This window comes from Chelonoidis abingdonii, chromosome 1 (genome assembly GCF_003597395.2).
Source record: "Chelonoidis abingdonii isolate Lonesome George chromosome 1, CheloAbing_2.0, whole genome shotgun sequence".
Lineage (NCBI taxonomy): Eukaryota > Metazoa > Chordata > Testudines > Testudinidae > Chelonoidis > Chelonoidis abingdonii.
Window position 1 is genome coordinate 225,400,620 of NC_133769.1, and position 27,996 is coordinate 225,428,615.

A 27,996-nucleotide genomic window follows, 5' to 3' on the forward strand; every position below is an offset into this window, starting at 1 on the left:
AGACTTATGGATCCAATTGGATAAGTACTATCTTAAAGAGGGAAAAAAAATGCATTTCACAAAGCTGTATTAACACCCTAATAAGATTCAATAAGTCAAGTTGGCTATGTTTGTACAGAGTACAGGCGTTGCCTTTTGGCAATTTTTTATAATTCTCTCCTTTCAAATCCCCCCACAACCCAAGACATACTCCAGTGTGTTCATGTGGTCTAGGGCCTACTCCAATCCCCATTTGAGACAATGGTGCCTTTCAGTTGACTTCAGTAGGCACTGGATCAGGCCCCTACTGTGTCAAAAGCACTGTCAGTTCAGACCAGCTTTTTCAAATGTAGACTAATGTGTCTTTCCTAGTTGCTGTTTCCGCATCCCTGATTGCTCCTGTAGGATGTGACTGCTGAAATTTTTTAGAACCCAGCTCTCTTGTCTGTCATCATGGCTCATTATTGCCTTTGGGTTTGGACAATATACAATCTATCAGAATAAGATATAGTGAACGATATCTAAAAAGTTATCAAGGACTACATTTGTAACTAAATGTCTAGACCTGTAACAACTATAATAACTTTAAATAAAAATAAAGCCAACCTGGATATTCAAACCAGAGGTCAAGAGGGGAAGAGAATCTATCACCTAACAATGTTCTTAGTTATCAATATGCTCAGTCTGTTTTTAGGATACCAAGCTTTTGGAGCCCCAAAGATCACAGAGGTCTAATTGATTTAAAAGAACTGAAGATTTTCCATCAGTAAGATTCCATGTACATTTCAGCATTTATTTAATAAATTTGTTAAAGTAGGTCAATGTTCTGTCAGTGTTGGAAAATAAGGATCAAAATTTACTTTACTAAAAGTAAAGATCATGGTCTCGCCATTTTGTCTGCTTGGATAGCCTGATTCGAGGCTTCCCTGTCAGTCTTGTTCACTTCACTTTCCAAACCTGATCTCTCCCTGTCCAAAAAACAAAACCCCACAGTATTTTACCAGACTCTGTTCAGATTCTTTTTGTCTGTTTGCCCCCTTTCCTTTCTCCTCATCCTTCTTTTTCATCTTAACTTTTTCCATTTTAATTTTTCTGATGTTCCTCCGTTGGATCTTTCATGTCATGCTGCCACTTTTAGATATCTGAATTGCCTCTTGAGGGCACACTCCTTTTTGTGACTGGCATGTACCAGGATGAACTCTCCCTTTCTCTTTTTAGCTTTACTGTCTCCTACCCTCTTGTGATTTATTTTTCCTCTTTTGTCTTATCCCATTCATTTCTTAATTTCTTTCTTCTGCCTGCTAGTCTCATTCAGCTACTTGGTATATCTACCCTACTGCAGCAGCTCAGTAGCTGTAGCCCCAATCTCCAGTACAATAAAGTGCAGTGTCTGAACTTAATGCTGCTTTTCCTCTCTTCTGTACAGTACTTCACACTCATGACCAGTATTGATTCCCTACCTGCTACCTGGGAACACTCCGTGCTATTCCAAAACCACCAAATCTGATCCATCAGCAATTCCTGTGATTAGCACTGTGTTTCCCACTCCATGTATGTTATGCATAAAGTAGGAAAGGGAGCAACAGCCCCAAAGAGCACTTCAGCTCTCTACCTTAGGCTATGGGTGCTGCCCTGCCCAATGCATCTATGGGCACCTATTTATCCCCACTGATCTGTTTTGCATTGATAAGTGAGATTGTAAGAGAAATTTAAAGGATTGTGTTGTCTGATTAACACTGCAAGGTTAGTTTATGTTTCTCACGGACTGTTAAGCCATATAAAGACAATCTGGATAACACGTATTAGGGATTTGCAGAAATGCTGAGCAAATATCAAGAAACAATAATAGAAATGTTCCATTTGTAGGAAACTCATATTTGATAAGTTTGTATATACAATTGTCAGCTTTCTTCCTCTCTCCATATCACGCTGTGCTTTATCAGGGGTATCATTACTTGTCTCCTTTATTTAAATAGATGTGATAGTACACCTTTGCATCTGTCTTTCTCCTTCAAGGGCAGACAGTCTGGGCCACACACAGAGACTATGCTACAAATATAGCCTATATCAGACATACTTCTAACTCACTCTGTTCACTCCCTGTGAACTCCACCAGCTACCTTCCACAGTGCAGATTTTGTGAATCCCTTGAGACAGGCCCTGATGCTTTCTGCATCCAAGCAATCTGGCTCACTCCATTTCTGCTCTTTTCCATGCTGTTGGAAACATTGTTAATAGAATCACAATCTCAACAAAAGAACTGAAAGGTTAATTTTTAAAATTTAAAAACTCAGAGGCGGAATAATCATTAGTTATAATGTAGAAGGGAATCTTTGAACAGTAACAGTACTGCCATAAATAGAGTACAGGAGAGAATATTTGGATGTCTTGTGACAAACACTAATCCACTGAAGCTAACAGGAACAAGACTGAGCTCTAGGTACAGTTAAGTAAACTAAATTTGCCAGCACGCAAAATTCGAAATAAACAACTCCTTTCTTTACAGGAATTCTACACCTTACCAAAAAAAGTCACTAAATTTACATCACTCACTTAACCATAGTTTTGCCCAGTCATGTTCTGCAATGGAAATAGCCTGTTGATTTTATATATTTTTTGTTTAATTAAAAAATGCCCAAGTTTCAAATGGAATAAAATTTTAGGGTAAAGTTGTGTTAGTTCTATACATTTTCTCACTTCCTTCATCAAGAAAAAGGGCATGTACATGTCCATTGAGAGTACCAGCAAACTGTGACATAAAGCTAGCTTGCTGGCTCCACATCATCTGGGGATTGTCCGCTGGTAGAATCTTCATATAATGGATTAAGATAAGTTGCTCTGTTCCTAGAGCTGTACAAAAGAACCTTAATATGACCCTGTATCTGGCCCTATAACTTTAAAATTGCTGTTAGGATTTCATTTCAACCTTTCCAGAAAAATTCTACCCTGGAATGAAATGCTACACGTGAATTTTCAGGCAGACTGGTTTCATTTTGGGAAGTAGGGAGCAGAGGCTGGAAACTGAGCTTACTGTGGGATGCAATCTTCACCACTACCTAGCTAGTACTATTCCAAAATGAAAATGAAAAACAACTGCACAGCAAAAAAAATTACTGTAATCATACATTATACACACAATATATAATGTTCACAGATAACCTGTCCGTAGCTCAAATTCTAAATCTGTTACAGCCAAGGTGAAAGCAATTTTATGTATGTAATCCACGTTCTCTGTGATCAAAATTTGCTACATATTTACAGCAGGGTAAAAAAGATTTGAAAATGTTTTCTGTTTACCACTAGTGCTAATGTGAAATAACCATTATTAAAATTCAGAAATTAGGTGTAAGCGAAGATTCTCCAATGTCTTCAAGAGATAACGCCTGAGACCAGGCATACAATTTAGCTGCCTCATGCTCCCACTCTTCATCTGAAAAGACAAAATGATCCTCAAGGTCTTCAGTTGGTGCAGTCATAGTTTCTTGATGTTCAGTTAAGTGGCTTCTATTTGTAACATCCAATTTCTGTTCCTGAAATACATTATACACACTATTATATCAAAGCAGGAAGAATTGTCTACTACAGATCACATTATATAGCTTTGTAGTAAATTCAGATACACCAAACAGAACTCAACATTAGGGATATGCTATTTCTCACTGTTACATGGATACCAAAGCAAAGCCAAGACATGCGTTTTTCAAATCTAGAGGAGCTAATTCTGTAACAAGATTGTGTTGCAGTTACTAATTCAGACTATGACTGTTAGGACAGATACATTTAAAAGGTTTTGAACACCACTGTTGAAAGAAATATTTAAGTGCATTTAACAGTTTTAAGAAATAAAGGAAATATTAGTATGTCTGTTCAGCTGTTGCTATCCATTACCTTAGAGCTTTATATTGGGGGTAGCCCTGTTAGTCTGTATCCACAAAAATAACAAGGAGTCCGGTGGCACCTTCTGTTAGTCTTTAAGGTGCCACCGGACTCCTTGTTGTTTAATAGATTTCCTATTTCTGACTGTTATTATTTGTCACTGTTATGTAACTGAGGAGCCTGCTAGGTGAGAAGTCCAAGCTAGGAGGTCTGCAAAGGACTGTGAGTCAGGAGGGAAGGCTATAAGCAAGGATGATGAAGAGCTGGGAAGACTTTTGATTAGAGCTGTGTGAATAACTGATTTTTTTAATTTTATTTTATTTTATTTTTTTGCAGTTGGAAAGAAATTATTGGTTTGGTTTGAACTGAGTTGTGGTTATTTTTTTTTAAATTTCAGGACTCCGACAAGTTGGGGAAAAAATTGGGTTGAATGAAATGTTGGGTTTTTTGTTTGCTTCAAAGTGAAACACTTTGGGTACTTTTAACCTTTTTAATAAGAGCAAAAGGAAATGAAGGGCTAGAGTCACAAAATGTTCTAAGCTGTAGCCTTGTGGTTAGAGCATTCACACAGGATTAGGAGACCCAGGCTCCAATATCTCTTCTGCTTTATGTGGAGCAGAGATATGAACCACATCTTCCACACTGCAGATGACCACTCTAACCACTGAGTTCAAGATACTACTGTCCATCGTATGCACGGAATGAGACTAGGGACCTGTGGAAAAAATGTGGGTTCATGTAACTCGGTATTATATCACACTCCATACACACATAGGGGCGTATTAAGGTTTTACAGGCAACTTTAATTCTGACATTTCCTAACTTTTGTGTATTGGACATAATATTTCAGTATAGCTCTTGTGTGTATAATTTCCTAGATGTCTAAAAAAACAAACAGGAAAAACAGCAATTCCATTAGGTGACATTATACTGACAGCTGCAGGGTTGAAACCTTAGATCCATAGCAAAGACCTCTGCCATTTGAGCTGAGTAACCGATAGCAATAGTAGGTTTTTTATCCTCTATTAGGACCAGCACTAGAGGGTGCTGGGATTAGAAGGGAATTGGACATTTTGTCACTGAATTTCACAGATATTTGCTGACGGCAGAGGAATGCTGAGACTCAGAAATCTTGGGTTCCATTCCAGATTCTGGAGGTAAGTGTGCTCTGCGGGTACAGACTCTCTTCTGCCCATTCTCCTCACCAGCTTGACCCATTCTGTCCCATCCCTCCAACCAGTCACTCTCCTAGTTCTCTCCCTACCCTACCATAGCTCCTCATCCCAGTCCTATTCTCTTAACCTAATCTTCCCAGTCTCCATCCTCAGACTTCTGCTCCTAGTCCTAGTCTCACCCCTACAGGCTTCTTGCCAGCAGCTCCTTGCCCAGCCAGTCCCAGTTCCTCCCTCCCTCCTTGACTTGTCTCTCCCTGCCTCCCCAGCCTCCAGTTGCCTGCCCACATTGTTTCTCTACTGGGTCCCAGTTCCAGTCTCCCTTCCTGCCCTTCTCATCTAATGTGTCCTCTCCTCCCCCAGCTCCTTGGTTCAGTATCTTTATCCAGCCAGCCCCAGCTCTCCCCCTGCATCCTGGCTGTTTGTCACATCTCTCTCTACTTTCTCCTACCCCATTATTTCCCAGTCTCTTTGCCCTATCAGTCCCACCTTCCTGCTCCTTATCAGATTTTCTTCCGCCTGCCTCACCTCCCAGCCTTTAATCCCTGCCAGGACCGGCACCAGGGTTTCTGGCGCCCTAGGCGCCGGGCCATTTCGCCACCCCGCTGGACCTGCCGCAGGCATGCCGAGGGACCAGCGGACTGTCCGCAGAAATGCCTGCGGCAGGTCCACTGGAGCCGCGAGACCAGTAGACCCTCCGCAGGTATGACTGTGGCAGCTCCAGCGGAGCCACCTGCCACCCCCCCGGCAAAATGCCGCCCCCCTGTAATGCTGGCACCCTAGGCGACTGCCTAAGTCGCCTAAATGAAAGCGCCGGCCCTGGTCCCTGCAATGTCTTAGGTCTGATTTTTGTCCAGGCTGCATCTGAATTAGAGGGCTTCCTCCCCCATGCTGCTTGGGTACCTGCTTATAATTGCAGGCCAATGAGTATTTCCAGTACAGACTTGGTAGAGTACTCTCCTGAAAAAAAAATATTCAGTGCATTTTCTATTTTGTATCATTAATGATTGATTTACCGCTCTTTCTTTTTCAAGTGCATGAACTCTCTTCATTTTTGCTACTTTCTGTTGAGCTTGGCGAGAGCGACGCACTGAAGGTCTGGGCAGTGAAGAGGGTTGATAAGACCTAGATGAAGAGGTGGCTGTTGGAGGACAAGGTGTAGGAGACCTAGAAAACGTGAGCATTATGTAAAGAACCTAAATATGAAACATCTTGAAAGTTATGTCAGATCTGCAACGCTGAATGCTTAAACCAATGAAAGAGTTAAGAAAACAAAACCTCCTAGACCACATACATGAATGCAAGTTATAAAGCCATATCCATTATTTCAGGAAAAAATTATTAGAATATGTTTAAAAAACAAAATTCTATTTTAGTTCTAAATCCTCAGAATCCTTTCTTTATATCAGGAGCCCTCTTCTCTTAGTACATCCCATAAGTCTTCCGCATAGCAGAGCCGAGAGGTATTAGTGTCCCCAGACACTGCTTGCATGAGATCAGAGTGCACATCACACATCAGACCTCAAAGATGGTATAATGGGTGCATCAGGCAATCTGGTAATTATGTTGTTTCTGATACACAGATCTTCCTCACAATCCCGTCCCACAGCCTCTAAGGTTCCTCTCTTGTGGCTACGTTCCAGACCTCACAGAGGTTACAATTTTGCAGACTGTGCCTAACTAAATAGTCTTTCCAAAAAAACAGAAGCCTCAGGGTTCCCTGAAGCAGTATGTCTACACTGCAAAGAAAAACCCACAGCGCTGAGTGTCAGAGGCCAGGTCAATTGACTTGGGCTTGCAGCACTCAGGCTGTGAGGCTAAAAATAGCTGTGTATACAATCCCACTTGGGCTAGAACTGAGGGTCTGAAACCCTGAGAGGTGAGAGGGTCTCAGAGCTCAGATTGCAGCTTGAGCAGGAATGTCTACACAGCTATTTTTAAACCCACAGGAAAAGCTCTGCATGCCTGAGTCAACTGACCCAGGCTCTGAGATTCAGTGCCAGGGTTTTTTCTCTGCAGTGTAGACATATCCAAATACTCAAACTTGAGTTTCTAGAACTAGTTTATCTTTCTTGGAGTCAAGGTACCAAAACAAAACAAAAAAAACACACCGTTTTGCAAAAAGATGAATACCTCTAGTTTTTCAAGCTCTCTTTTATCTCCAACACTTTGTTTACCACCAAACTTTCCTTAAAAAAACCCAAGCAGCACACAAATGTATTCAGGCCATATTAGTTCAGTTTTGTTAAAATTAGAAGAGAAACTTTTTTTAAAAAATCAGGGTTGTGATACAAATGGAAGTATAGCACTACTGTTTCTCTATAATTTAGCTTTTGCCTACTAGAGTTGCCAAGAAACTGGTTTTCAACCAGAATGCCCTGGCGGCTCTGGTCAGCATTGCTGACCGGGTGGCTAAAAGTCTGGTTGGTGCAGCAGGAATAAGGCATTTCCAGCATAGATTGTTACATCAGTGGGTGCCTAACACAATCAACATATTTATGATTTGTTTAAAAGTAATATTGAATTTTCCTCTTCCTAGGAAACAAACTATTGAGGGATAGTTTTTGATTTTGAAAATGATGTTTTAAATTGTATTTTTATGAAATTAATAAGATAACCATGATACACTGGATGACTCAAGAGGCTGCTAATGGGATGCAAAGCCTCTCAGCTATGGTGTAAATTCAAATCCAAAGCAGCAGCTTGTTCCAACTACACTAAACTCTAAGGGCTTGTCTACACAACTTTGCAGTTCAGACTAAAGGGGTATGTATCACAGCATGCAATAGCATGTTGTGCTGTAACTCCCCTGACATACATCCTGGTGTTAATGTGTACCTAGTTCACATTAACTTAGTCCTGGTTTGCATTCACTTAGTCCTTAGAGGAATATGTTAATATGAACTAGATATCTTTTAGTTTGCACCACCAGCAGCCACATGGGGGAATTACAGCACAACACGCTAGTGCAGAGGTTCTCAAACTGTGGTCCGTGAGCTCCATTCAGCTGTTCTGCAGATAGTTCCCTCTAAGGTGCGTGCCTGGGTGACTGCACACAAAGGAATGAAGGGCCACACACCTAATTAGTGGAGTCATGCAGGCATGGCTTTATTAATTATTAGATACCCGGAGCCTGGAGAAGATGCACATGTAAGGTGGGGAGGTGGTCTTGGGGGGAGTAGGGAGTAGGTGGGAAGAGGCAGTGGGGTGAGAAGAGGGCGTGGGGCAAATTTGGAACTTGCAGGGCTGCACTGGCCAGAGAAAGAGGTGACTTTCCCCAGCTCTGGGGAGAGATGGCCCTCCTTCCCAGCCTCACCTCTGTGGCTTTTGTGGTGGGGGAGAGACCTCCCTCCTTCCCAGCCCAGACTGGTGGCTGTCGTGGCGGGAGAGACCCCCCTTCTTCCCAGCCCCAGTTCCAGGGCTGCCGCAGTGGGGGAGAGAGGGCACAGCCATCGCATTAGAAAGGTAAGACTACTGATATTAAAATGAGTTGTGTGCTTTTATTTGTAGAACAAAAATTTTTAAATTATTATTAAAGTTTTTTTTTAATATAGAGCTTTTATCTAAAGCATTTTACAATAGTTAGCTAACGGTACAAACAACATTTGGAAAGATCATTAAGTGGTCTGCCAAGACCCTCAGCAATTTTCAAGTGGTCTGCGAAAAAAAATGGTTGAGAACCACTGCGCTAGTGGATGTTGCAATTCACAGCTCCATGCTCCAAACTGTGGGGCCATATAGACATAGTCTAAGACTCCCTTGACCTTCACAAGGAGTTGGACTGCATGGTTGCCAGTTGCCATGAACAGAAAGCTGTTCAGTGGGCTATGTGATTTCATTCTAATTATTAATGCACAGATGACCGCATTAGAAAATTACCAGTTGTGGCATTAATTGACACCCTTGCTAGCAGTGTCAACAATCTATGAACCTTGTAAGTTATGCAAAGGAAAGGGATTGAATGCAGGGAGGGAGTGGCATAAGAACTCTGGAATTAAAGCTGGGGATTGCTGTGGATGAAAGATAAGGAGGTGGGAGGCCAAGAATTTAATGCATTTAACTAAACAAAAGTGTCAAAATAAAAGCATGACCAGTTAGATGTGTGTCATCAAGTGGATTACTTTGCTTGCATGACATGTATTTCTTTCACCCTTCATCTGCCTCTATAATTTTAGATTATAAACTGCAGTGCAGAGACTGTCGTCATCTGTGTTGGAGGAAGCAGCTAAGCATACAGGGTGTGCCACAACATAAATAATAAAAATGACAGCTGAATGGGGATAGAAATCCAACTACCATTTCACCTAGTAGACATGGTCTCTTTGAAATACTTGAGGTATATTGGTGGGGAGTCTGAGGGTATGGCTACACTTGCAGCTGTACAGCGCTAGGAGTTAAACCTGTCTTCGTACAGCTGAGTAGGGAAAGTGCTGCAGTCTGTCCACACTGACAGCTACCAGCGCACTGCCATGGCCACATTTGCAGCATCTGGAGTGGCACTGGGAGTGGTGCATTATGGGCAGCTATCCCAGCGTTCAAGGGACTGCAACATGCTTTTCAAAAGGGGGGGGCTGGAGTGTGACGGGAGAGCGGGGGAGAGAGTGAGTGGATTTTTGGAGCCGACACTGTGTCAGCAGCTGCCTTGCAAGTTCCAACCCCCCACCCCCACCCCCACCCCTCTCTCACTCACAGAAAGCAAACAGCAACTGTTTTTTTCCCTCACAGACCAGATAAGCAGCCCCATCGAAAGGGACCCCCCCTTCCTCCCACCCACCATGCTGCTTCTCTCCTCAAGCCCCCTCCCTCCCCCTCTCTTCAAGCAAACACTAGCTGTGGGCATTCCAAAGGGAGCCCCCCTGCCTCTGCCTGTTCACAGCAAACAGGAGCTGTGTTTGTTTTTTTGATAACTAACTCCAGAGCCCAGAGTTCACAACAAAACAAAGAGAGGCATCACAACAAAACCAACTTCCGGAGGTCAGTCACAGCTTACTAAGATTATTCCCGGTTTACACTGGCACCCCAGCGCTGCAGGAGCAGCGCTATTCTTTTTATTCCTCTCGTGGAGGTGGAGTACAAGCAGCATTATAGCCACGGAGATACAGCGCTGTATGTGCTTTGCCAGTGTGGACAGGGAGTGAGTTACCGTGCTATAAAGCCACCAACAGCGCTGTAACTCAAGTGTAGCCAAGGCCATAGGGAAGTTTGCATGATCACTGCCTTCACCTATGCTGTGAACTACTGGTTGAACAGATGACTTCATACTTCATGGCTGTCAATACAGTAATATAGCTGAGACTTTGCTAGGGGTCAGGCAGAAGCCTGCCAATTTTGACAGTACTCCTTTAATTAAAATGAAAAAAGCTGAAAAAAATCAGTTAACTATAAAAAGACCAGAAAAGGAAGTTTAAAAAAGGATGTGCTAACAATCAATGCAAGAATGACATGACTCTGTTGTGTTTTCCATTTCAGTGAATATACTTAGAGAAAAGGTTTTGAGTAAGGCCTCTTTTAAAATCAAGTAGATGTGTGATTTAAAAAGAGTATATCAAGACATGCCAGCCCCTTGGCATTGACACTAATTATTTCCCAGCATATGTTAGTGAGAAACACATTGATGTTTAATGGTAGAAGTTACAAAATGGTAGCAGTTGTTTAAATAGGAATATAAAAGAAAATCCAATTTTCTCCACTATACTGTACGTTGAGATCTGTGGTACATATGTTGTTATATTGCCAGTAAATGATCATGCAAATCTTTTTCTACTAAAAATGAAAATGTTGACTTGTTGGACATTCTCTAAAACAATATTATTTAGTGGATAACGCAAAGCATTAGGAGTATCTCCTAGGTTCTATCCTTCTCTCCATACTGACTTCGTTTTTGAACTTTGGCAAGTCACTAAACTCCTCTGTGCCAGTTTACCCATATGTAAAATGGGGATAATTTTACCACTGGTGTTTTGTAAACATTAATTAATACATATTTTGAGATCCTTAAAATAAAGTACAAAGTATAGAACTTCAAAATAAAAATTAAGCTTGTTATTGTGGATAAGTTGTTGAGTATTTTTTTACCTGACTCGAGAAACCGTCATGAGTTGATCATGCCGTAGCTCTTCATTCTGTGGCCTCAGGAGCAGAAATGTCAGTTTCTCCTTAAGTGGGTTTGACAGTGTCCCAGACTGTGCATAATCCATTATGTCATATATAATCATTGTCCTGGGAAAGTTTTCCAGAGACAATTTTCTCCAGCAGTTATCCCTGCCACCAAAGTACGCTGGGGTCTCATCCAGGTTACTGATATACTATAAGGCCACAAAATATTAGTATTTATAAAATAAATGCTTGCATGAAACCTAATTCATTTTATGAGGGCCCAAGTCTCCCCATTCATATTTTTCTCATCTTCATTAATCATTTTAATGATGAACTTGCATATTAAAGAAAACCTTATTCAGATGGTTGGTTAAATCAAATGGTTGGAACCCCTGAAACGACCTACTCTGCTGTAAAATTCCTATAATACAATGACATCTGTTCTCTGGATATCTGTATCTACATCCATTACATAAATTTACATATAATTATAATATAATCACTACAGTTAAACTGGTCACAAAAATATGCAGATGTGCATTAATAGCCTGAGTTCCTTCACTGCTCTATAGTAACAAATATTACTTGAAATTAGAGTATTGTTTATAGCCATCTTTACGTGCACTGTCCTTCTTCGATCTGGGTGCCATAGCCAGTCATCCAGGATTTGACCCTAATTTTTTAAATATAGGAATTAACCAGAAAAGGTTTCACTGCACTACTCAAGCATCAGTACTTCTTGATGATGATTCTTCTCTCACTTACAGCACTGTAAATCAGTTGTAATTCCATCAAAATCAATATACTAACACTGGCCTAAAAGAAAAATAATGGTACTGATTCTCTTCTCACTTTTTCCATTTAAAGAGTATCACTGTTATCAGATTGATCTTTTAAAGATTTCTACCATCCTTGTGTAACCCTGACAATACATATTATAGGAACTAGTCCATACAACTTCAATAACTTCTCTGAAGCTTCACAATCATAGGGCTTAATTTTCCACTGCCTTGTAATTTGTAGTCATTTACATCGGTTCAAGGTGGATGTAAAACGCCACCAAATAAGATTTCTGCACTCACACGGAAGTGCTTAAGGTACCCTTTACACTTATTTTGAGCTGATATACATGGCTGCACAAGATGTAAGCAGTTGAGAATTAGGTCTTTAAATTTTAGTCTTGCAGTTATAGTCACTATCTATATTTTAGATCACGTCAATCTTTTTTCCCCAAAAGAAGGTTTTTTTTTCCATTACCAAAACCTCTGAGAAAATATTTGAAAACATTTCTTACTTGCATATAATCTTTCACTGTAGCAACGTCTATTTCATCTATTATTTTGTGGTTTTGGTACTGAAGTTCATCCCATATCATTTGATCATAATATTTTCGATGTCCCATCAACTTGCAAGCATCAACTGCTGCCTATAAAAAACAGGAAATATGCTGTAGCTAAAAAACCAAAACCACACACGCACAATTCCTACAGTCCTCATATTTCAACTCAGGGAAAAGTCTTAATCCTCCTGAAATCCCAGTGCTCAACAAAAAATTAAAATAAACAAGGAATTCTTATTAGTACACAGAAAGCTCAACACGATTGGAGATGGATTGTCCACTAACTGTTTTATTAATACTATTATTTATACGATTGTCGAACCCAGAAGCTCTAGTCATGGACCAAGAATGCCATTGTGCTAGGTGCTGTACAAACAGAAGAGACAGTCCCTGTCCCAGCCAGCTTACAATTTAAGTATAAGACAAGAGACAACAAATGGATACAGACAGTCAGAGGAATACAAGTAAACAATGAGAAAACAGTGGTCAGCATAATGGTGAAACAATTTCAGTTACAAATTTGAAAATAAAGTTTAGTGATGACACAGCTGCTTCCCCCAGATGTACCAGGTAACTAATATAGGATTTACATTTTAGATGGAAAATTAAAAGTTAATTACTCAGCCTCTAATTAACTCTTATTTCATTCATATAAGCTTTCACCATGACAGTTACATTTGCGTCCCTCGTCCCTCATACAGCATTATTGCTGGAATGGGTAACAAGATCTGTAGTTGTTCTTCATCTTCTTCAGATGTTTACAGCTTTTTGAAACCTTCATCTCTGTGGCTGAAATTTGTCAAGTCTGATTTTTGCCTAAGGGTGGTGGTTGTTTTAAGACTCTGTTTAGCACTGATTCAGAAGGTTTTGCTCCACATCCTCAACTTGTATAACTTGTCATAGCCCTATTGAAGTCAGTGGAGCTATGACCGATCAGCTAAGGATCTGTCCCTTTGAATATTAAAAAAAACTCACTTTGCCAATATAAAAAAAAAATGGATTCTTCTAAATGTTGCAAACTTTTTCAGACAGCTTTAACACATTAGTAGTTTGGAGTAGACATTAGAACTTTAACATCCCTCTGACACAGATATATTTGTATTTCAATGGTGAATATTTGATATCTTTGTATTAAAGATGTTATAAGAAAGGTAAAGTTATTATATATACAAATAATTGTTTTGGCCATACCCAATTTTTGTGTTGTAAGAGTGCTGAGGAACTGTCTCCACAGCAGCCACCAACGTGATGGAATTAAGAATAATTTTTAAAAAATTACAAATGAAAGCTACATGCAAACACCAGAAAAATTCTTTCTTGCAAAGCTGCCACTCTCCTTCATTTCAAAAAAGGAAATTATTTTGATTCATGAGTGACTGAATTAATCAATAACACTATATTGACACAGCAACTTTTTCCTTACTTGGGTGGAATAAACCTAAAACACGGGCCTCTTTGCTTAAAATATAAAGATGTTCTCACTCATGTTAAATATAAGCTAAATTGAATAGGTTAGAAGATCAGTAGGTACTGACCACTTGCATTTCTGACTTATCATGCTGTGCTACAAATATAATATTTGAGACATAACACATCAAATGATGCAATGACAGAACTTCTGTAAAATATACTACTGTATCTGAATGTTAATTTCTGCAATATTTCACTATTTGGATTTTTAGGTTAGTGCTTACAGACCAATTTAGGCAGTTTAGGGGACTCTTCTTTACTCCATTATTTTTGAAACACCAGTATGGTCCTTTTCTGTTCTTAAACCCTTTCCTCTAGTTTAGTATCCACCGTGACAGTATGTTTCTTCTAACTGGAAAGCTAGGTGAGCAGCCTGCTTTCAGACCAAAGGTGATCCAAGATTCTGGCAGTTGATTTTCACAAAGTAGACAATCCCAGATCTACAAAGCAAGTTAAGTACCCAAGTCCTAGATCCACAAACCCCCTGCTCTACTGCCACCTAACCATATAGGTGCCTAAACTCACTTGGCACCTAAATTTTCACTGCAAGAGTTCCTATATACCTTTGTTTCTGCCTCTGGGCACGTGCACTGGTCTCTCACGCAGATATCCAATACCTATCTATAAGCCCCAGCATGATCCTCAAACCAGGTGAAGACAAGCATGCTCCCACATTTTGCTTGTAAGGTCTGATCCAGTAGGTGTGTTCAGAGCATGCCTAATTCCACACACAACACTTGGGAGGGGAGAGAGAGGAGGCAGCAGCCTCCCTTATAATCATTAGTTATAACCAGTGGTTAGGGTACTCACCTGGGATGCGGGAGACCTGATGAGAAGAGGTTCCAACCTCTCAGATGACTGCCTATCCACTGGACTATAGAGTCATCCTCACACTATTTTTCTGGCCCAATGCATACTTAATACCAAGTGGAATGGCTTTAACAAGAGAGATTGAGACAGACCCACATAAGAATTTCCCATAGTACAGTGATAAGGGTATTGATGTGAAAGGTCGGAAATCCCTGTTTACATTGTTTTCTCCAGTGTGCACTACTTCACATTTATTAACATTGAATTCCTTTTACCACTCTGTTAGACAGCTCAACCAGCTGCAGCAGACTTGTCAAATCTCCCTCAAGGATTTGTCATGCACTACATACTTTCCAAAGAGTTGGCAGATACATGGCAAATCTGTACCATTCTCACTGTCTGCATTCTTCTACTAGCTGCTTTGTTGACTTTCCAAGAAAACAGAAGAAAGTGGTGAGAGAATAGGTGAAGATTATTGAAGCATTCTTCAAATTATGAGTCTCCTACAAGCAAAGGGTCTAATACACAAAGTAAAAAATGTTTGATGTACCTGTTACATATTTAAAACCTCCTTTCTTTAAGATAATACAGTCAATAAAGAATAGGCAGTTTTAAAGAGAGAAAATACTAGTATGTGCCTTCAGAAATCCAGCTTGAAACCCAGCCTGCACCACACAATTGCTACAGCAGTCTTCTTGTTTTGGTCCAAAATAATTTTTGCTTCTTGTATTACAGGAATAACATACACTAGAGTGTGGACTTGCTTGAAGAAGAAAAACACTGTATTATTATTAGTAATATCACAGTAGCAGCGGCATGGACCAGGAGCCCACAGTGCTAAGCTGTTTTCAAACGCAGAACAAAAAGGCGATCCAAACTCTAAAGCGTTTATAATCTAAGTGCGCACAGCTTATTTTTATAGGTACTTATATACTACAGAGATGAGCATAGAATAGAAATCTATATAGAATAGAACTTATTGTTCAATGCATCAGAAGTTGTGATTTTGTTTCTAAGTACATCATCACTGGAAGGATAACCTGTCAAAAGAACAAGTTCATGGAATTCTGTTCAGAAAATTTATAAAAACAATTTTTTTGACGTAACTAATTTCTAGGGCCTAAAAATATAGTTCTTCGAGTGTTTGCTCATATCGATTCCAATTAGGCGTGTGCGCGCTGTGTGCACGCTCCTCGGAAGGTTTTTACCCTAGCAACACTTGGTGGGTCGGCTGGGTGCCCCCTGGAGTGGCGCCACTATGGCGCCGGATATATACCCCTGCCAACCCAATGGCCCTTCAGTTCCTTCTTACTTCCCATTGTTGGTCGTTGGAACAGGGGAGCGCGGCTTAGCTGATCTCCACCTCCCTAGCTACTCGCAGTTCTTTTATTAATTCTCGTGTATATAGTTGTAAATTCTATAGTTATGGTTAATTTTATTCATTCTTTGTTATAGTTAGTGTATATAGTTGACATTAACTATAACAAAGTTAGTGTCAACTAACTAGCCCCTTCCCCGCACCCGGTACTGGGCCCCATGCCCGGTTCACCAGGCTTCAAACTGTGCTCGACCTGCCACAGGCCAATGCCAACGGGAGATCCCCATGAATCTTGCCTCAAGTGCCTTGGGGAATCCCACCTCTCGGATAAGTGCCAGATCTGTAAGGCTTTTAAGCCCAGGACGAAGAAGGAGCCGGACTTTTGTCTGAAACAGCTCCTGATGGAGGCAGCTCTTACTCCTCCGCCCTCGGCACCGAGCGCTGGACAGTCCGTATCAAGCAGAAGTGTCTCTTCGGCACCGGATTGAGCCGGTACCGCTAAGGCCTCTTGGCACCGACCGTCGCTGGCACTGTTGTCTGCTCAGCACCGTTCCCTCTCTCCGTGGGTTAAGAAGCATAAGACTCCTGCGGCTTCCGTGCCACCTGCACCGCAGTTGGAGCACCCGCCTAAGTCAGACCGCCCAGCACCGACACCTGCCGCGGCACCGACAGCTTCGGCACCATCGATTCCAGTCCCGCAAGGGCCGGCAAGTCTGGCGCCTGAAAGCTCCCCGGCTCATGCTGTGGTTGAGCTCACAATTCCCTCTATGCCGGAGACCATTTCTACGGCGAGGGAGCTGATCGCCCTGACGGAGTCCGCGCTGCCTCAACCCCTGGCACCGCTGGTGAGGGTCATTCAATCGATAGGCAAGCCTGGCCTGCTGAGGCCACCCTCTGTCGGCACCATCGAGAGGCACCAATCACGATCACAGTCCCACTGGCATTCTCTGTCCTGTCGCCAATCCCGGTCCCAACGCCGCTCGCAGTCCCAGCACCGCTCTCCATCTCGGTACCGGTCGCACTTGCAGCACCGCTCAGCGTCCCGTTTGCCGGCCCGCTACTCTCGGCACTGATCCAGCTCCCGGTACCGTTCCTGGCACCACGCCTCTCGCAGCCACTCTAGACGTCGAGCCTCCAGATCACGGTCGACCTCCCAGCACCGCTCCAGTCGCAGGTCCCGGTCTCATTCCCGGTACCGGTATGGCAACCGGTACCGCTCTCCGGTGCCACACAGGGAAAGGTTGTTTAGAGATCGAGACCCTTACCAGAGGTTTTCAGCGCCTCATTGGCCATCTCGTCACACATCTGTGTCTTCTCACGGAGTGCTTCCTATGCACAGGACTGTGACTCAGATGTGCCCGGCCGTGTCTTTCAGGAGACTCAGACCCAGGAACAGGGACCCCATCAGTGGTCATTCTGGACACCTTGGGCATACCATCAAGCCCAACGTGTGCCTCCAATGCCATCTCACTCTGCACCATCGTAACACTGGGTGCCGGAGGCAACAGTCAGGCGCCCCCCTCCTGCGGGTACAGAGGAGGCTCTCATTCAGCCGGTAGTGTCTCAAGTTCCACCCGAGACTGACGTTGCTCAAGAACAGGAGCCCACGCAGGACCCTCTTGTCCCTGGCCTTTCCTCTTTCTCCTCTCCAGATGAAGCGGTGGCAGGGACATCCTCCACGGGCCCTCCTCCAATTGACCTGCAGGCACATCAGGACCTCCTGAGGCGGGTGGCCCGGAATATGAATCTTCAGGTGGAGGAGGTCCCGGAGATAGAGGACCCAGTGGTGGAAATCCTGTCAGCTGACACCCTCACAAGAGTGGCCTTGCCGTTTATCCGTACAATACAAGCAAACACCGATACCATCTGGCAACCTCCAGCATCTATTACGCCCACGGCCAGAGGAATTGAGCAGAAGTACATGGTACCCTCTAAGGGGTATGAGTACCTGTATGTGCACTGTCATAGCTTTCCTACTCAGATCTGAACCTTAGAGTTCAGAAAATAAGATGCTAGCATGAAACCTCCAAGCTTAATTACCAGCTTAGATCTGATAGCGCTGCCACCAGCCAGATTTCCAGTGTCTGGCGCACTCTGGTCTCCCCAAACCTTCCCTGGGGGACCCCAAGACTCAGATACCCAGACACCTGGACGGCGGTGGAGAAATTCAAGGAGTTCATTTCCCAAGACTCTCCGCCCAGAGTTTGCTGCCCTTTTGGAGGAAGGGAAGAAAGGTGGCGAGAACTTCTCTTCCAGGCCTCCTGGACGCAGCTGACTCTGCAGCCAGGACCCTGGCTTCAGGTGTCGCCATGAGGCGGATATCATGGCTTCAGGTCTCAGGCCTTCCACCTGAGTTACAAACCACCATACAGGACCTGCCCTTTGACGGTCAAGGCCTATTCTCTGAAAAGACTGACCCCAGGCTGCAGAGCCTTAAGGACAACAGGGTCATCATGCACTCCCTCGGGATGCACACCCCCGGTGACTCAGCGCAGGTCCTTCCATCCCCAGCCTCACCGGCCTTATCCCCCGCCTAGACCCAAGACAGGACTTCGGCAGAGGACGTGGCCGAGGCAATCGTAGACGGCGGTCTGGACCCAAGGGGGCCAGAATCAAGGTCCCTCCAAACCACCTACGGGGCCAAAGCCAAACTTTTGAAGGTGTGCCCGAGGACGGCATACCAGTTCCTTTCCAGGATCCTTTACCTCCTTTTTCCAACCGCCTCTCCTTTTTCCTCCCTGCGTGGTCCCAGCTAACTTCAGATCATTGGGTCCTACGCACAGTGGAACTTGGGTACCACCTCCAGTTTATTTGCCCCCTCCCTTCCACCCCCACCTCGTCCCTCTTCAGGGACCCCTCTCACGAGCAATTCCTCTTACAAGAGGTGCGCACGCTCCTTACCATGGGAGCCATAGAGGAAGTACCAGAAGACACAAAGGGGGAAGGGTTCTACTCCTGCTATTTCCTAATCCCCAAGGCGAAAGGGAGGTCTCAGACCTATCCTAGACCTGCGAGAACTCAACAAGTTCATGATAAAGTTGAAGTTCCGCATGGTATCCCTGGGGACCATCATCCCATCCTTGGATCCCGGAGACTGGTATGCCGCCCTCGACATGAAGGACGCGTATTTCACATTGCCATTTATCCTCCACACAGGCGGTACCTCAATTTGTAGCCAACCATCAGCATTTCCAGTTTACGGTCCTACCATTTGGCCTCTCTACAGCACCGAGAGTATTCACAAAGTGCATGGCTGTAGTCGCCCTCCCCTCCGCCGCCGCTAGATACACGTCTTTCCGTATCTCGACGATTGGCTCATCAGAGGGACCTCCGAGACACAAGTCACCCATCATGTAGGCATCGTCAAGGACCTATTCATACGTCTAGGCCTGATGATCAATACAGAGAAATCCACTCTGGTTCCCACACAGAGGATAGACTTCATTGGGGCCATCCTGGACTCCAATCTTGCCAGAGCCTGCTTACCACCGACTCGGTTTCAGGCAGGTGATGGTAACAATTATCCAAAGCCTACAAAACTTCCCAATGACTTCGGCTCGCACTTGTTCTCGGTCTATTGGTCACATGGCTGCCTGCACGTTCGTGACCAAACACTCCAGGCTACGCCTCCGTCCCCTCCAATCTTGGCTCAACTCGGTATACCACCCGGGCAGAGACGCCATAGACATGATAGTCACCATTCCCCTGAGCATCCTAGGCTCCCTCGACTGGTGGCTGACGCCCTCCCTGGTGTGTGCAGGGATGCCGTTCCATCCACCCCAGCCTTCCATGGCCCATGACGACAGACGCTCATCTCTTGGCTGGGGTGCCACCTCGGACATCTCCTTTGTACTTACACTTGGAAACAGAAGATTAGAAAACCTGGAGATAGAGAGATCCTCTCTCAAAGCCGAGAAAGCACAACAGAGAGACAGACAAAGAACACACACCCAACAAATTCCCTCCCTGAGCTTTGAAAAATCCGGTTTCCTGATTGGTCCTCTAGTCAGGTGTTTGGTTCCCTTTGTTAACCCTTTACAGGTAAAAGAAACATTAACCCTTAGCTATCTGTTTATGACATGCACCCTCCTCCCTGCTCCCTTGTTGTGCAATCAGTCAATGAAAGGGAACGCCATGGCCAGCAAGCTCCTGCCCCAAAATCAAAGGAGGCTAGGCGCATGGACTTATTGGGCTGCAAGGTATACCCTACTGGAGGCCTCCAACTCAGAGTGGCAAACTAGCAAGCCCTGCTCAGCCGGTACAATTATAACACCTGGACGGCGGTTGAGAAATTCAAGGAGTTCATTCCCCAAGACTCCCGCCCAGAGTTTGCTGCCCTTTTGGAGGAAGGGAAGAAGGTGGCGAGAACTTCTTTCCAGGCCTCCCTGGACGCGGCTGACTCCGCAGCCAGGACCCTGGCTTCAGGTGTCACCATGAGGTGGATATCATGGCTTCAGGTCTCAGGCCTTCCACCTGAGTTACAAACCACCATACAGGACCTGCCCTTTAACAATCAAGGCCTATTCTCTGAAAAGACTGATCCCAGGCTGCAGAGCCTTAAGGACAACAGGGTCATCATGCGCTCCCTCGGGATGCACACCCTGGTGACTCAGCACAGGTCCTTCTGTCCCCAGCCTCACCGCCCTTATCCCCCACCTAGACCGAGACAGGACTTCAGCAGAGGGCACGGCCAAGGCAATCGTAGACGGCGGTCTGGACCTCAAGGGGGCCAGAATTAAGGTCCTTCCAAACCATCTACGGGGCCAAAGCCAAACTTCTGAAGGTGCGCCCAACGATGGCATACCAGTTCCTTTCCAGGATCCTTTACCTCCCTTTTCTAACCGCCTCTCCTTTTTCCTCCCTGCGTGGTCCCAGCCAACTTCAGATCGTTGGGTCCTACGCACAGTGGAACTTGGGTACCACTTCCAGTTTTTCGCCCTCTCCCTTCTACCCCCCACCCTCGTCCCTCTTCAGGGACCCCTTTCACGAGCAATTCCTCTTATAAGAGATGCGCACGCTCCTTACCATGGGAGCCATAGAGGAAGTAGCAGAAGACGAAAGGGGGAAGGGGTTCTACTCCCATTATTTCCTGATCCCCAAGGTGAAGGGCAGGTCTTGTATGGTGGTTTGTAACTCAGGTGGAAGGCCTTTCATGTAAACCTTTACATATCTTCCTTCCGGTCTTCTTCCTGAAGCCACATTCATTACTACGGGAGCAACAATTGCACTCCCTAGATGTCTGTAGAGTGCTTGCATTTTATATCGAGCGCACAAAACCTTTTCGTAAAATGCCCCAACTCTTCATCGCCGTACAGACCGAATGAAGGGCCTACCTGTCTCCTCCCAGAGGATCTCATCTTGGGTGACGACGTGCATGCGTACTTGTTATGACTTGGCTCGTGTTCCCTCGAGCCACCTCACCACTCATTCTACCAGAGCTCAGGCTTCATCTGCCACCTTCCTGGCTCATGTACCCATCCAGGAGATATGTCACGCAGCTACCTGGTCCTCGGTCCACACCTTTGCCTCTCATTATGCTCTGGTTCAGCAGTCCAGAGATGATGCGGTCTTTGGCTCAGCAGTTTTGCATTCTGCAACATCTCACTCTGACCCCACTACCTAAGTAAGGCTTGGGAATCACCTAACTGGAATCGATATGAGCAAGCACTCGAAGAAGAAAAGACAGTTACTCACCTTTGTAACTGTTGTTCTTCGAGATGTGTTGCTCATATCCATTCCAAACCCGCCCTCCTTCCCCTCTGTCGGAGTAGCCGGCAAGAAGGAACTGAAGGGCCGTTGGGTTGGCAGGGGTATATATCCGGCGCCATAGCGGCACCACTCCAGGGGGCGCCCAGCTGACCCACCAAGTGTTGCTAGGGTAAAAATCTTCCGATGAGCGTGCACGCAGTGCGCGCACACCTAATTGGAATGGATATGACCAACACATCTCGAAGAACAACAGTTACAAAGGTGAGTAACCGTCTTTTTTAAATGTCTATTTAAATAAAGGCAGAACCCAGTGACAAAAGAATTGCAGAAGACAGGTATACAGAACAGTGGCTATAGTGACTAAATTTCCTAGAAATAAATTAATCCAAATAGAGAATATAGGCATAGATATACAAAGAGTTTTTATGTACAATGCTGAAAAAATCATTGTTTCTTTGCTAACAAAAGTAATGTTGTTTAATGAATGAAGTGGTTGCTTGTTAGAATTGGAGATGTGTGTGACTGAAGATAAAGATGTTATAGGATTTTACAAAATAAAATTCAGAGCCAAGGTGTAGATGAAGTGAAGAGAAAATGATCACATAAACATCTAGTAAGTCACCTCACTTGCTGGACTTATTGTTCTTTTTCCACTTATGTACTTGCTCCCTTGGCCTCCAGTATTGTGAAAAATCTTAAACACAATGAAAGGTGGAAACTCATGACCAGCAAATCTAAAGAAACAAGGAACAAAGTTAACTATCTGGCAATATAAAGAGCAGATTCCTTATTGAAAAGATAGGAAATGTGAAGTTGTGGTAAACATTTTTTAAAAAACCCAACCCTACACTTTAGACAGTATGGAAATACCAAATCATGGTATCTTAACTCTTTTTGTATCTGAATCCTGCAGCTGCCCAAATTCATGAGACAATCTAATGCATGAACATGGATGGTCACATATGTATTTTATGAAGAGAGCATGACCCCAGTGTGTTTTTGTAAAGTGTGCTTTAGCTGCGTTCAGTTCTTTATATACGTTTAAAACAGACTGAGGCCTTGGCTACACTGGCGGTTTACAGTGCTGCAACTTTCTCGCTCAGGGGTGTGAAAAAACACACCCCTGAGCGCAGCAAGTTACAGCACTGCAAAGCACCAGTGTAAACACTGCCCCAGTGCTGGGAGCTAATCCCCACGGGAAGGTGGAGTACCTGCAGCGCTGGGAGAGCTCTCTCCCAGCGCTGGCGCTATGACCACACTCGCACTTCAAAGCACTGCCACGGGAGCCCTAATATGTTTTAAAAAAAAAAAAATCATCCCTGGAATCCCTTCCAAACTAATAACAGGGCCGGGAATTAGAGGTTTGGCGTGCAGGAGGGGGCTCTGGGCTGGAGCCGAGGGGTTTGGAGTGTGGGAGGGGGTTCCGGGCTGGGGCAGAAGGTTGGGGTGCAGGAGAGGGTGAGGGCTCTGGCTGGGGGTGCAGGTTCTGGAGTGGGGCCAGGGATGAGGAGTTTGGAGGGTAGAAAGGGCTCTGGGCTGGGGCTGAGGGGTTCTGAGTGTGGGAAGGGGCTCAGGGCTAGGACAGCAGATTGGGGTGTGGGAGGGAGTTCTGGGTGCGGGCTCCGGGTGGTGCTGACCTCAGGTGCTCCCACGAAGCGGCAGCTCCAATGGGAGCTGTGAAACCAGAGCTTGGGGCAGTGCCTGCTGGTGGAGGCAGCGCGCAGAGCCCCCTGAATACCCCTCTGCCTAGGAGCTGAAGGGACATGCCAGCTGCTTCCCAGGAGCCAAGCAGAGCTGGGCACGGAATCTGCCTGCCCCGCTGCTGGCCTGCAGGTAACTGGACTTTTAGCAGCCTGGTCAGCTGTGCTGACCGGAGCCGCCAGGGTCCCTTTTCAGCTAGGCATTCCGGTTGAAAACTGGATGCCTGGCAACCTTAGTCAGCTCACCTACATGTTGTAAATTGCAGGATTGGAATCTTAATTCCTGCCAAAATGGAATAATAAAATTGAAATGCTGACACAGATTAAAAATTGTTAAATGCTATAATTTATTTAAAACATCTTATTTAAATGTAGAAACAAGTCTGGAAGTTCATGGGTATTTGCATTTAGCATTTAATTTATTTTTTAAAGGACAAACTCAAATCAAATGCATTTGTTTGATTGATCACGCAATGAACAAACAATATGAGATTTGGATTTTGTATGCAGAGCAATTGGAGGCAGTAAGTCTGCCCAGAGGGCATGGGAGTTGCAGAAATGCAAGGTATCCACCATAGCCCTTTGTTAAGGCACCTGTACTTTGTTAGTGCAGACTAGCCAGAGAAGTGAATATGCTGATTCAGCTCATCCCCTTGTCAGGCTTCACTGGGGAACGGCTCTCTATGGAAGCCTGGCTGCAATTTAAAGCTGCTCTCTTCTGCCCGAAGCTATGGAGGTAGTAGTGGAAAGTGCAAATACCACCAGCTTCCTCCCTCAATATCCGTTTCCACACAGGGCACAACTTATGCCCAGAATGTTTATTTGAAAGTCTAAAAATATAAATATATATTTATATCTGGAGTTGGCTGCAAGTTGGTGTGTTTTAAAAAAGAAAAATAGCAAAAATGATGGTATGTGCATGCAAAATAGATAATTTTATTTCTAAATTACATTTCCTCAGCTATGTATTAAGCACTAATTCTAGATGAGATCCAAGTCCACAATAAGTTTGCATTTCTAAAAAGAAAACATAGCGTATGGTGTGCAATAAAAGTATCTGAAATTTTTCTACTATACACAGGACGACTTAGATGCCTGGCTTTCAGTCTGAAAAGTTAATCACCACATATCAAAAAATTCCAGTTTTTAGAAAACAAAAACAATCACTTCTAGTAGAACTTCATAACTTTGGTATTCATAACTCTGAACAGACCAGTCAACCACACACCTAATTTGGAACTGGAAGTCCACAATCAGGCAGCAAAAAGAAAAAAAGCAAATACAGTACAGTACTCTTTAAACTACTAAAAAAAAATAATGGGAAAGTTTAAAAAAAGATTTGATTGGGTAAGGAAACTGTTTCTGTGCTTGTTTCATTTAAATTAAGATTATTAAAAGCACCATTTTTCTTCTGCATAGTAAATTTTCAAAGCTGTGTTAAGTCAATGTTCACTTGCAAACTTTTGAAGGAACAACCATAATGTTTTGTTTAGAGTTATGAACAACCTCTATTCCCAAGGTGTTCATAACTCTGAGGTTCTACTGTATTGCAAAAATAATGCCCTCATCCCAAAAAAGCAAAGCAAACAAACAAAGAAATCATTTGCCCCACTCTGTGCTTCAGTGACTTTAAGATGTACAAGTAAAACTTTCTCAAACTTTCCAAAAATACTCACCTGCGAGGTAAAAATACATGAGAAATATTAGCCCAAAAGCTATTTTTTTGAGTATTACTGAACTTAGGGACCTAAAACAACATGCCTTGTCAACTCTAACATTGCCAGTGTGACACTATAATAAAAACAATTGATGGCACTTTTGGTTAACTTTAGAAAACGTCATCATATATGCTAGGTTGAATAAATAAATATGCCTATTTTACCTGAATCTGACTTTACACTGCATACTAAGATCTTTTATAAGTTCAGCTTCTAAAGGACTCACTCTCCTCATAATCTCATATGTAATGCAATGCTCCTGAAACAGATGCAAGCATTATTCAATAAAATTATGCAGTTTTGGTTCCTATACATAATAATACATCCCACACCTGCTTCACATGGGAGTTGAGAATTAATATTTTAAAGTGCTTTGAAATTCTTAAATGGCAGTTACTATAGAATTGCAATATTTATTGTTTCTTTTTTATTAATCATTTTATTCTTTTACTCAATGTTACTCTTTTCTCTGCTGAAGTTCTTATCTTTTTGCCCTTCCTTTCCAATGTTATGAGTTTTCTTTTCTCAGCTTTGCACTACAAAAAAACCAAGGTAGTTTTCAATAAGAACAACAAATATTAGGAAATACATCTGACATACAATTTTAGCTCCTCCCTTTTACTAAACAAAAATCCCAAAAGTGTTTCGTTGCTCATCTTCTTTCCTTCTCCATCTGCCTTTCATCTGCTCTTAAACTATCATCAATCTCTCCCTCCACGCCATTCTCTGAACACCTCCCTATGTCTCTTGCCTTTTATTCCATTCAATGGAGTGACATCATTGCAGGAGGAAAAAAACAGCTTTTCTGAATCCACTGTAAGATTTGCTCTGCTCAGTGTAAGACACACAGACAATAAGAGCAAAGAATATGGAGAACTATCCAAGAAGACAGGAGCTAGCCTGCATAGCAGATTCAAAAGAGTGATACTACCCTAACTCCAGAAGCTACAGCTGAGGGGTTTCATCACTCTAGTGTAGGGCTCCACTGGAATTCAGGGTCCTAAGGCCAAATCTTTTGGGCCTGCTGGTTAATTTGGACCTGGGTACTGGTACTTCTCCAGGAAAGATTTATACGAACTGAAGAGAAACTTTCCTCTTCAGAAGGGATGGATCAGTCAGAAGCCCATTCCACCTTTGGCAGAGTAGGGAGAATCTTCCTGAGCATATGTAATTATTCATCTCCTGTTTATGTGATAAAATGGAGCCATGAATTATGAGCAAGGAGAAGAGACTGTGCCAATCACCATTTGTATTTGGTGCTTCTAATTGGACAGTGGCCCAGTGATACATCAGGCTGGTTTCTCTTTGAGAAAAAACTGGATGTAAGATCAGTTAAATCCATATTTGGGAAACTGGAAGCCTTCAAAAACAGCAATTTCTTATGTACCATAAGCCCTTTTATGGACAGCACATGTATACTCTAAAAACGTCAACAATGATTGACATCCTATGCCTTGATAGATCAATAGGGACTACCTGAAGTTTACAGCAAACAGTTGTGCATCCCTGTGAAGAGGGCCAGAACACTTCTGAGGGATTAAATGGGTTTTAAAGGGTGCATAGACTTTGTGCTGGCTACTTGCGCAGGAGTGACTTTTACTCTAACTGCATTACCCTGGAGAAGATAATTTATGATTATTTAATGCACTGTTAGAGAATTTACCAACATAACTATTAAGATATTACTATACCACCAGTGTAACTCCTTGAGGGTCTTTTTTTTCAATGTGGTTATACTGCTTTCTGGGCTCATTCCACAAGAAGTGTCTCCTCACTGGGGAGCTGGAGAGGTGTAACTGCCACAGCAATACCCCAGGCACTGGTAGAGTTGTGCTGGTAAAGCCCCTCCCCGCCCCACGCCGTAGCAAAGCCCTGGGCAGTTTACAGCGCCGGCGGGCGGGCAGACAGACAGGGTTTTTCCGGAGGAGCGAGCATACCGCGGCCCGGATGGTGTGTGTTAGCAGCCTGAACAGCCTCCTGTCGATGTGACTCCACCAGGCTCTCTGGATGATTTTAGCTGCGAGCTCTTCGTCCGCCCTGACGGAGACACGAGATCAGGACGGAGGAACATGCGGGGGTGGGACGACGGGAGATGCTAGCCCCAAGCTGGGGAAATACGGTCACCCGAGCTCACAGCAGCTGGGTCCCTAAAGGCGGACCCATGGGTGACACCGCCAGGGCGTTTGGGGGGGAGGGAGCGGAGCTACGGGAACAGACAGACACGGGGCGCGTCCACACAGCACGGAAGCCGGGGGGGGGGGAAGGGCGGCCTTGCGGACTCGCTGTTTCCAAGCCCCTGCTTGGGCGCCCGTACGGCGTGGCGGTGACCCGGGCTGGCAATGGCGGGGCCGGATCTCATAGCCCCGCTAACGCCTCCCTCCTGCGGGCAGCGCGCGAGGCCGGGCGGGTCCCCGAGCACGGGGGCGGCGGGGGAGGGGGGCCGCGCCGCCGCGGTTACTCACGGCCGCGAGAGACACCTCGCCCGGCGCGCGACTCCGCTCAGCATCGTCACCTGGCTATTCAGAGGCCCCGCCCCCGCGTCCCTGTTGCTTGGAGACCGGGACACGTGGGGGAGGAGGGGAAACACGCCATCCCCGCCCCATTTTGTCTTTCGGCCTCCGTAGCGGCGCGTGCGCTGTGCGGCTCTGATATCATCGCGCAGCGCCGCGGTTGGGAGCAACGCCGCGATGTTCAAGGTGAGAAAGTCCCGTCTCGGGGACGCAGCACCTATTGGTGCCCGGCCACAGCGCCAGGGATGCCCCGGTGCTGCCTGTCCGCCATGTCACCCGTGGCCGGGCTCAGGCCCTCG

General features: G+C 44.4%; 2 protein-coding genes across 3 annotated transcripts in view; one reads left to right on the forward strand and one right to left on the reverse strand.

Moving 5' to 3' along the window:
• Positions 1-24: 24 nt before the first annotated feature.
• Positions 25-27,879, reverse strand: C1HXorf58 (chromosome 1 CXorf58 homolog). Its single transcript, XM_032803090.2, is given in 9 exon segments — positions 25-3,509; positions 6,044-6,194; positions 11,103-11,332; positions 12,418-12,549; positions 22,392-22,503; positions 25,352-25,446; positions 27,125-27,224; positions 27,650-27,761; positions 27,764-27,879. Coding segments are annotated over 9 exon segments (1,209 nt in total). The 5' UTR covers positions 27,843-27,879; the 3' UTR covers positions 25-3,311.
• The window catches only part of APOO (apolipoprotein O), a 112,950-nt gene continuing 112,751 nt past the window's right edge, over positions 27,798-27,996 (forward strand). For both annotated transcript variants that reach the window (XM_075059925.1, XM_032803093.2), the window contains exon 1: positions 27,798-27,883. In XM_075059925.1, the coding sequence (XP_074916026.1) occupies positions 27,875-27,883 (9 nt within the window). In that variant the 5' untranslated portion in view covers positions 27,798-27,874. The remainder of the gene's footprint in view (positions 27,884-27,996) is intronic.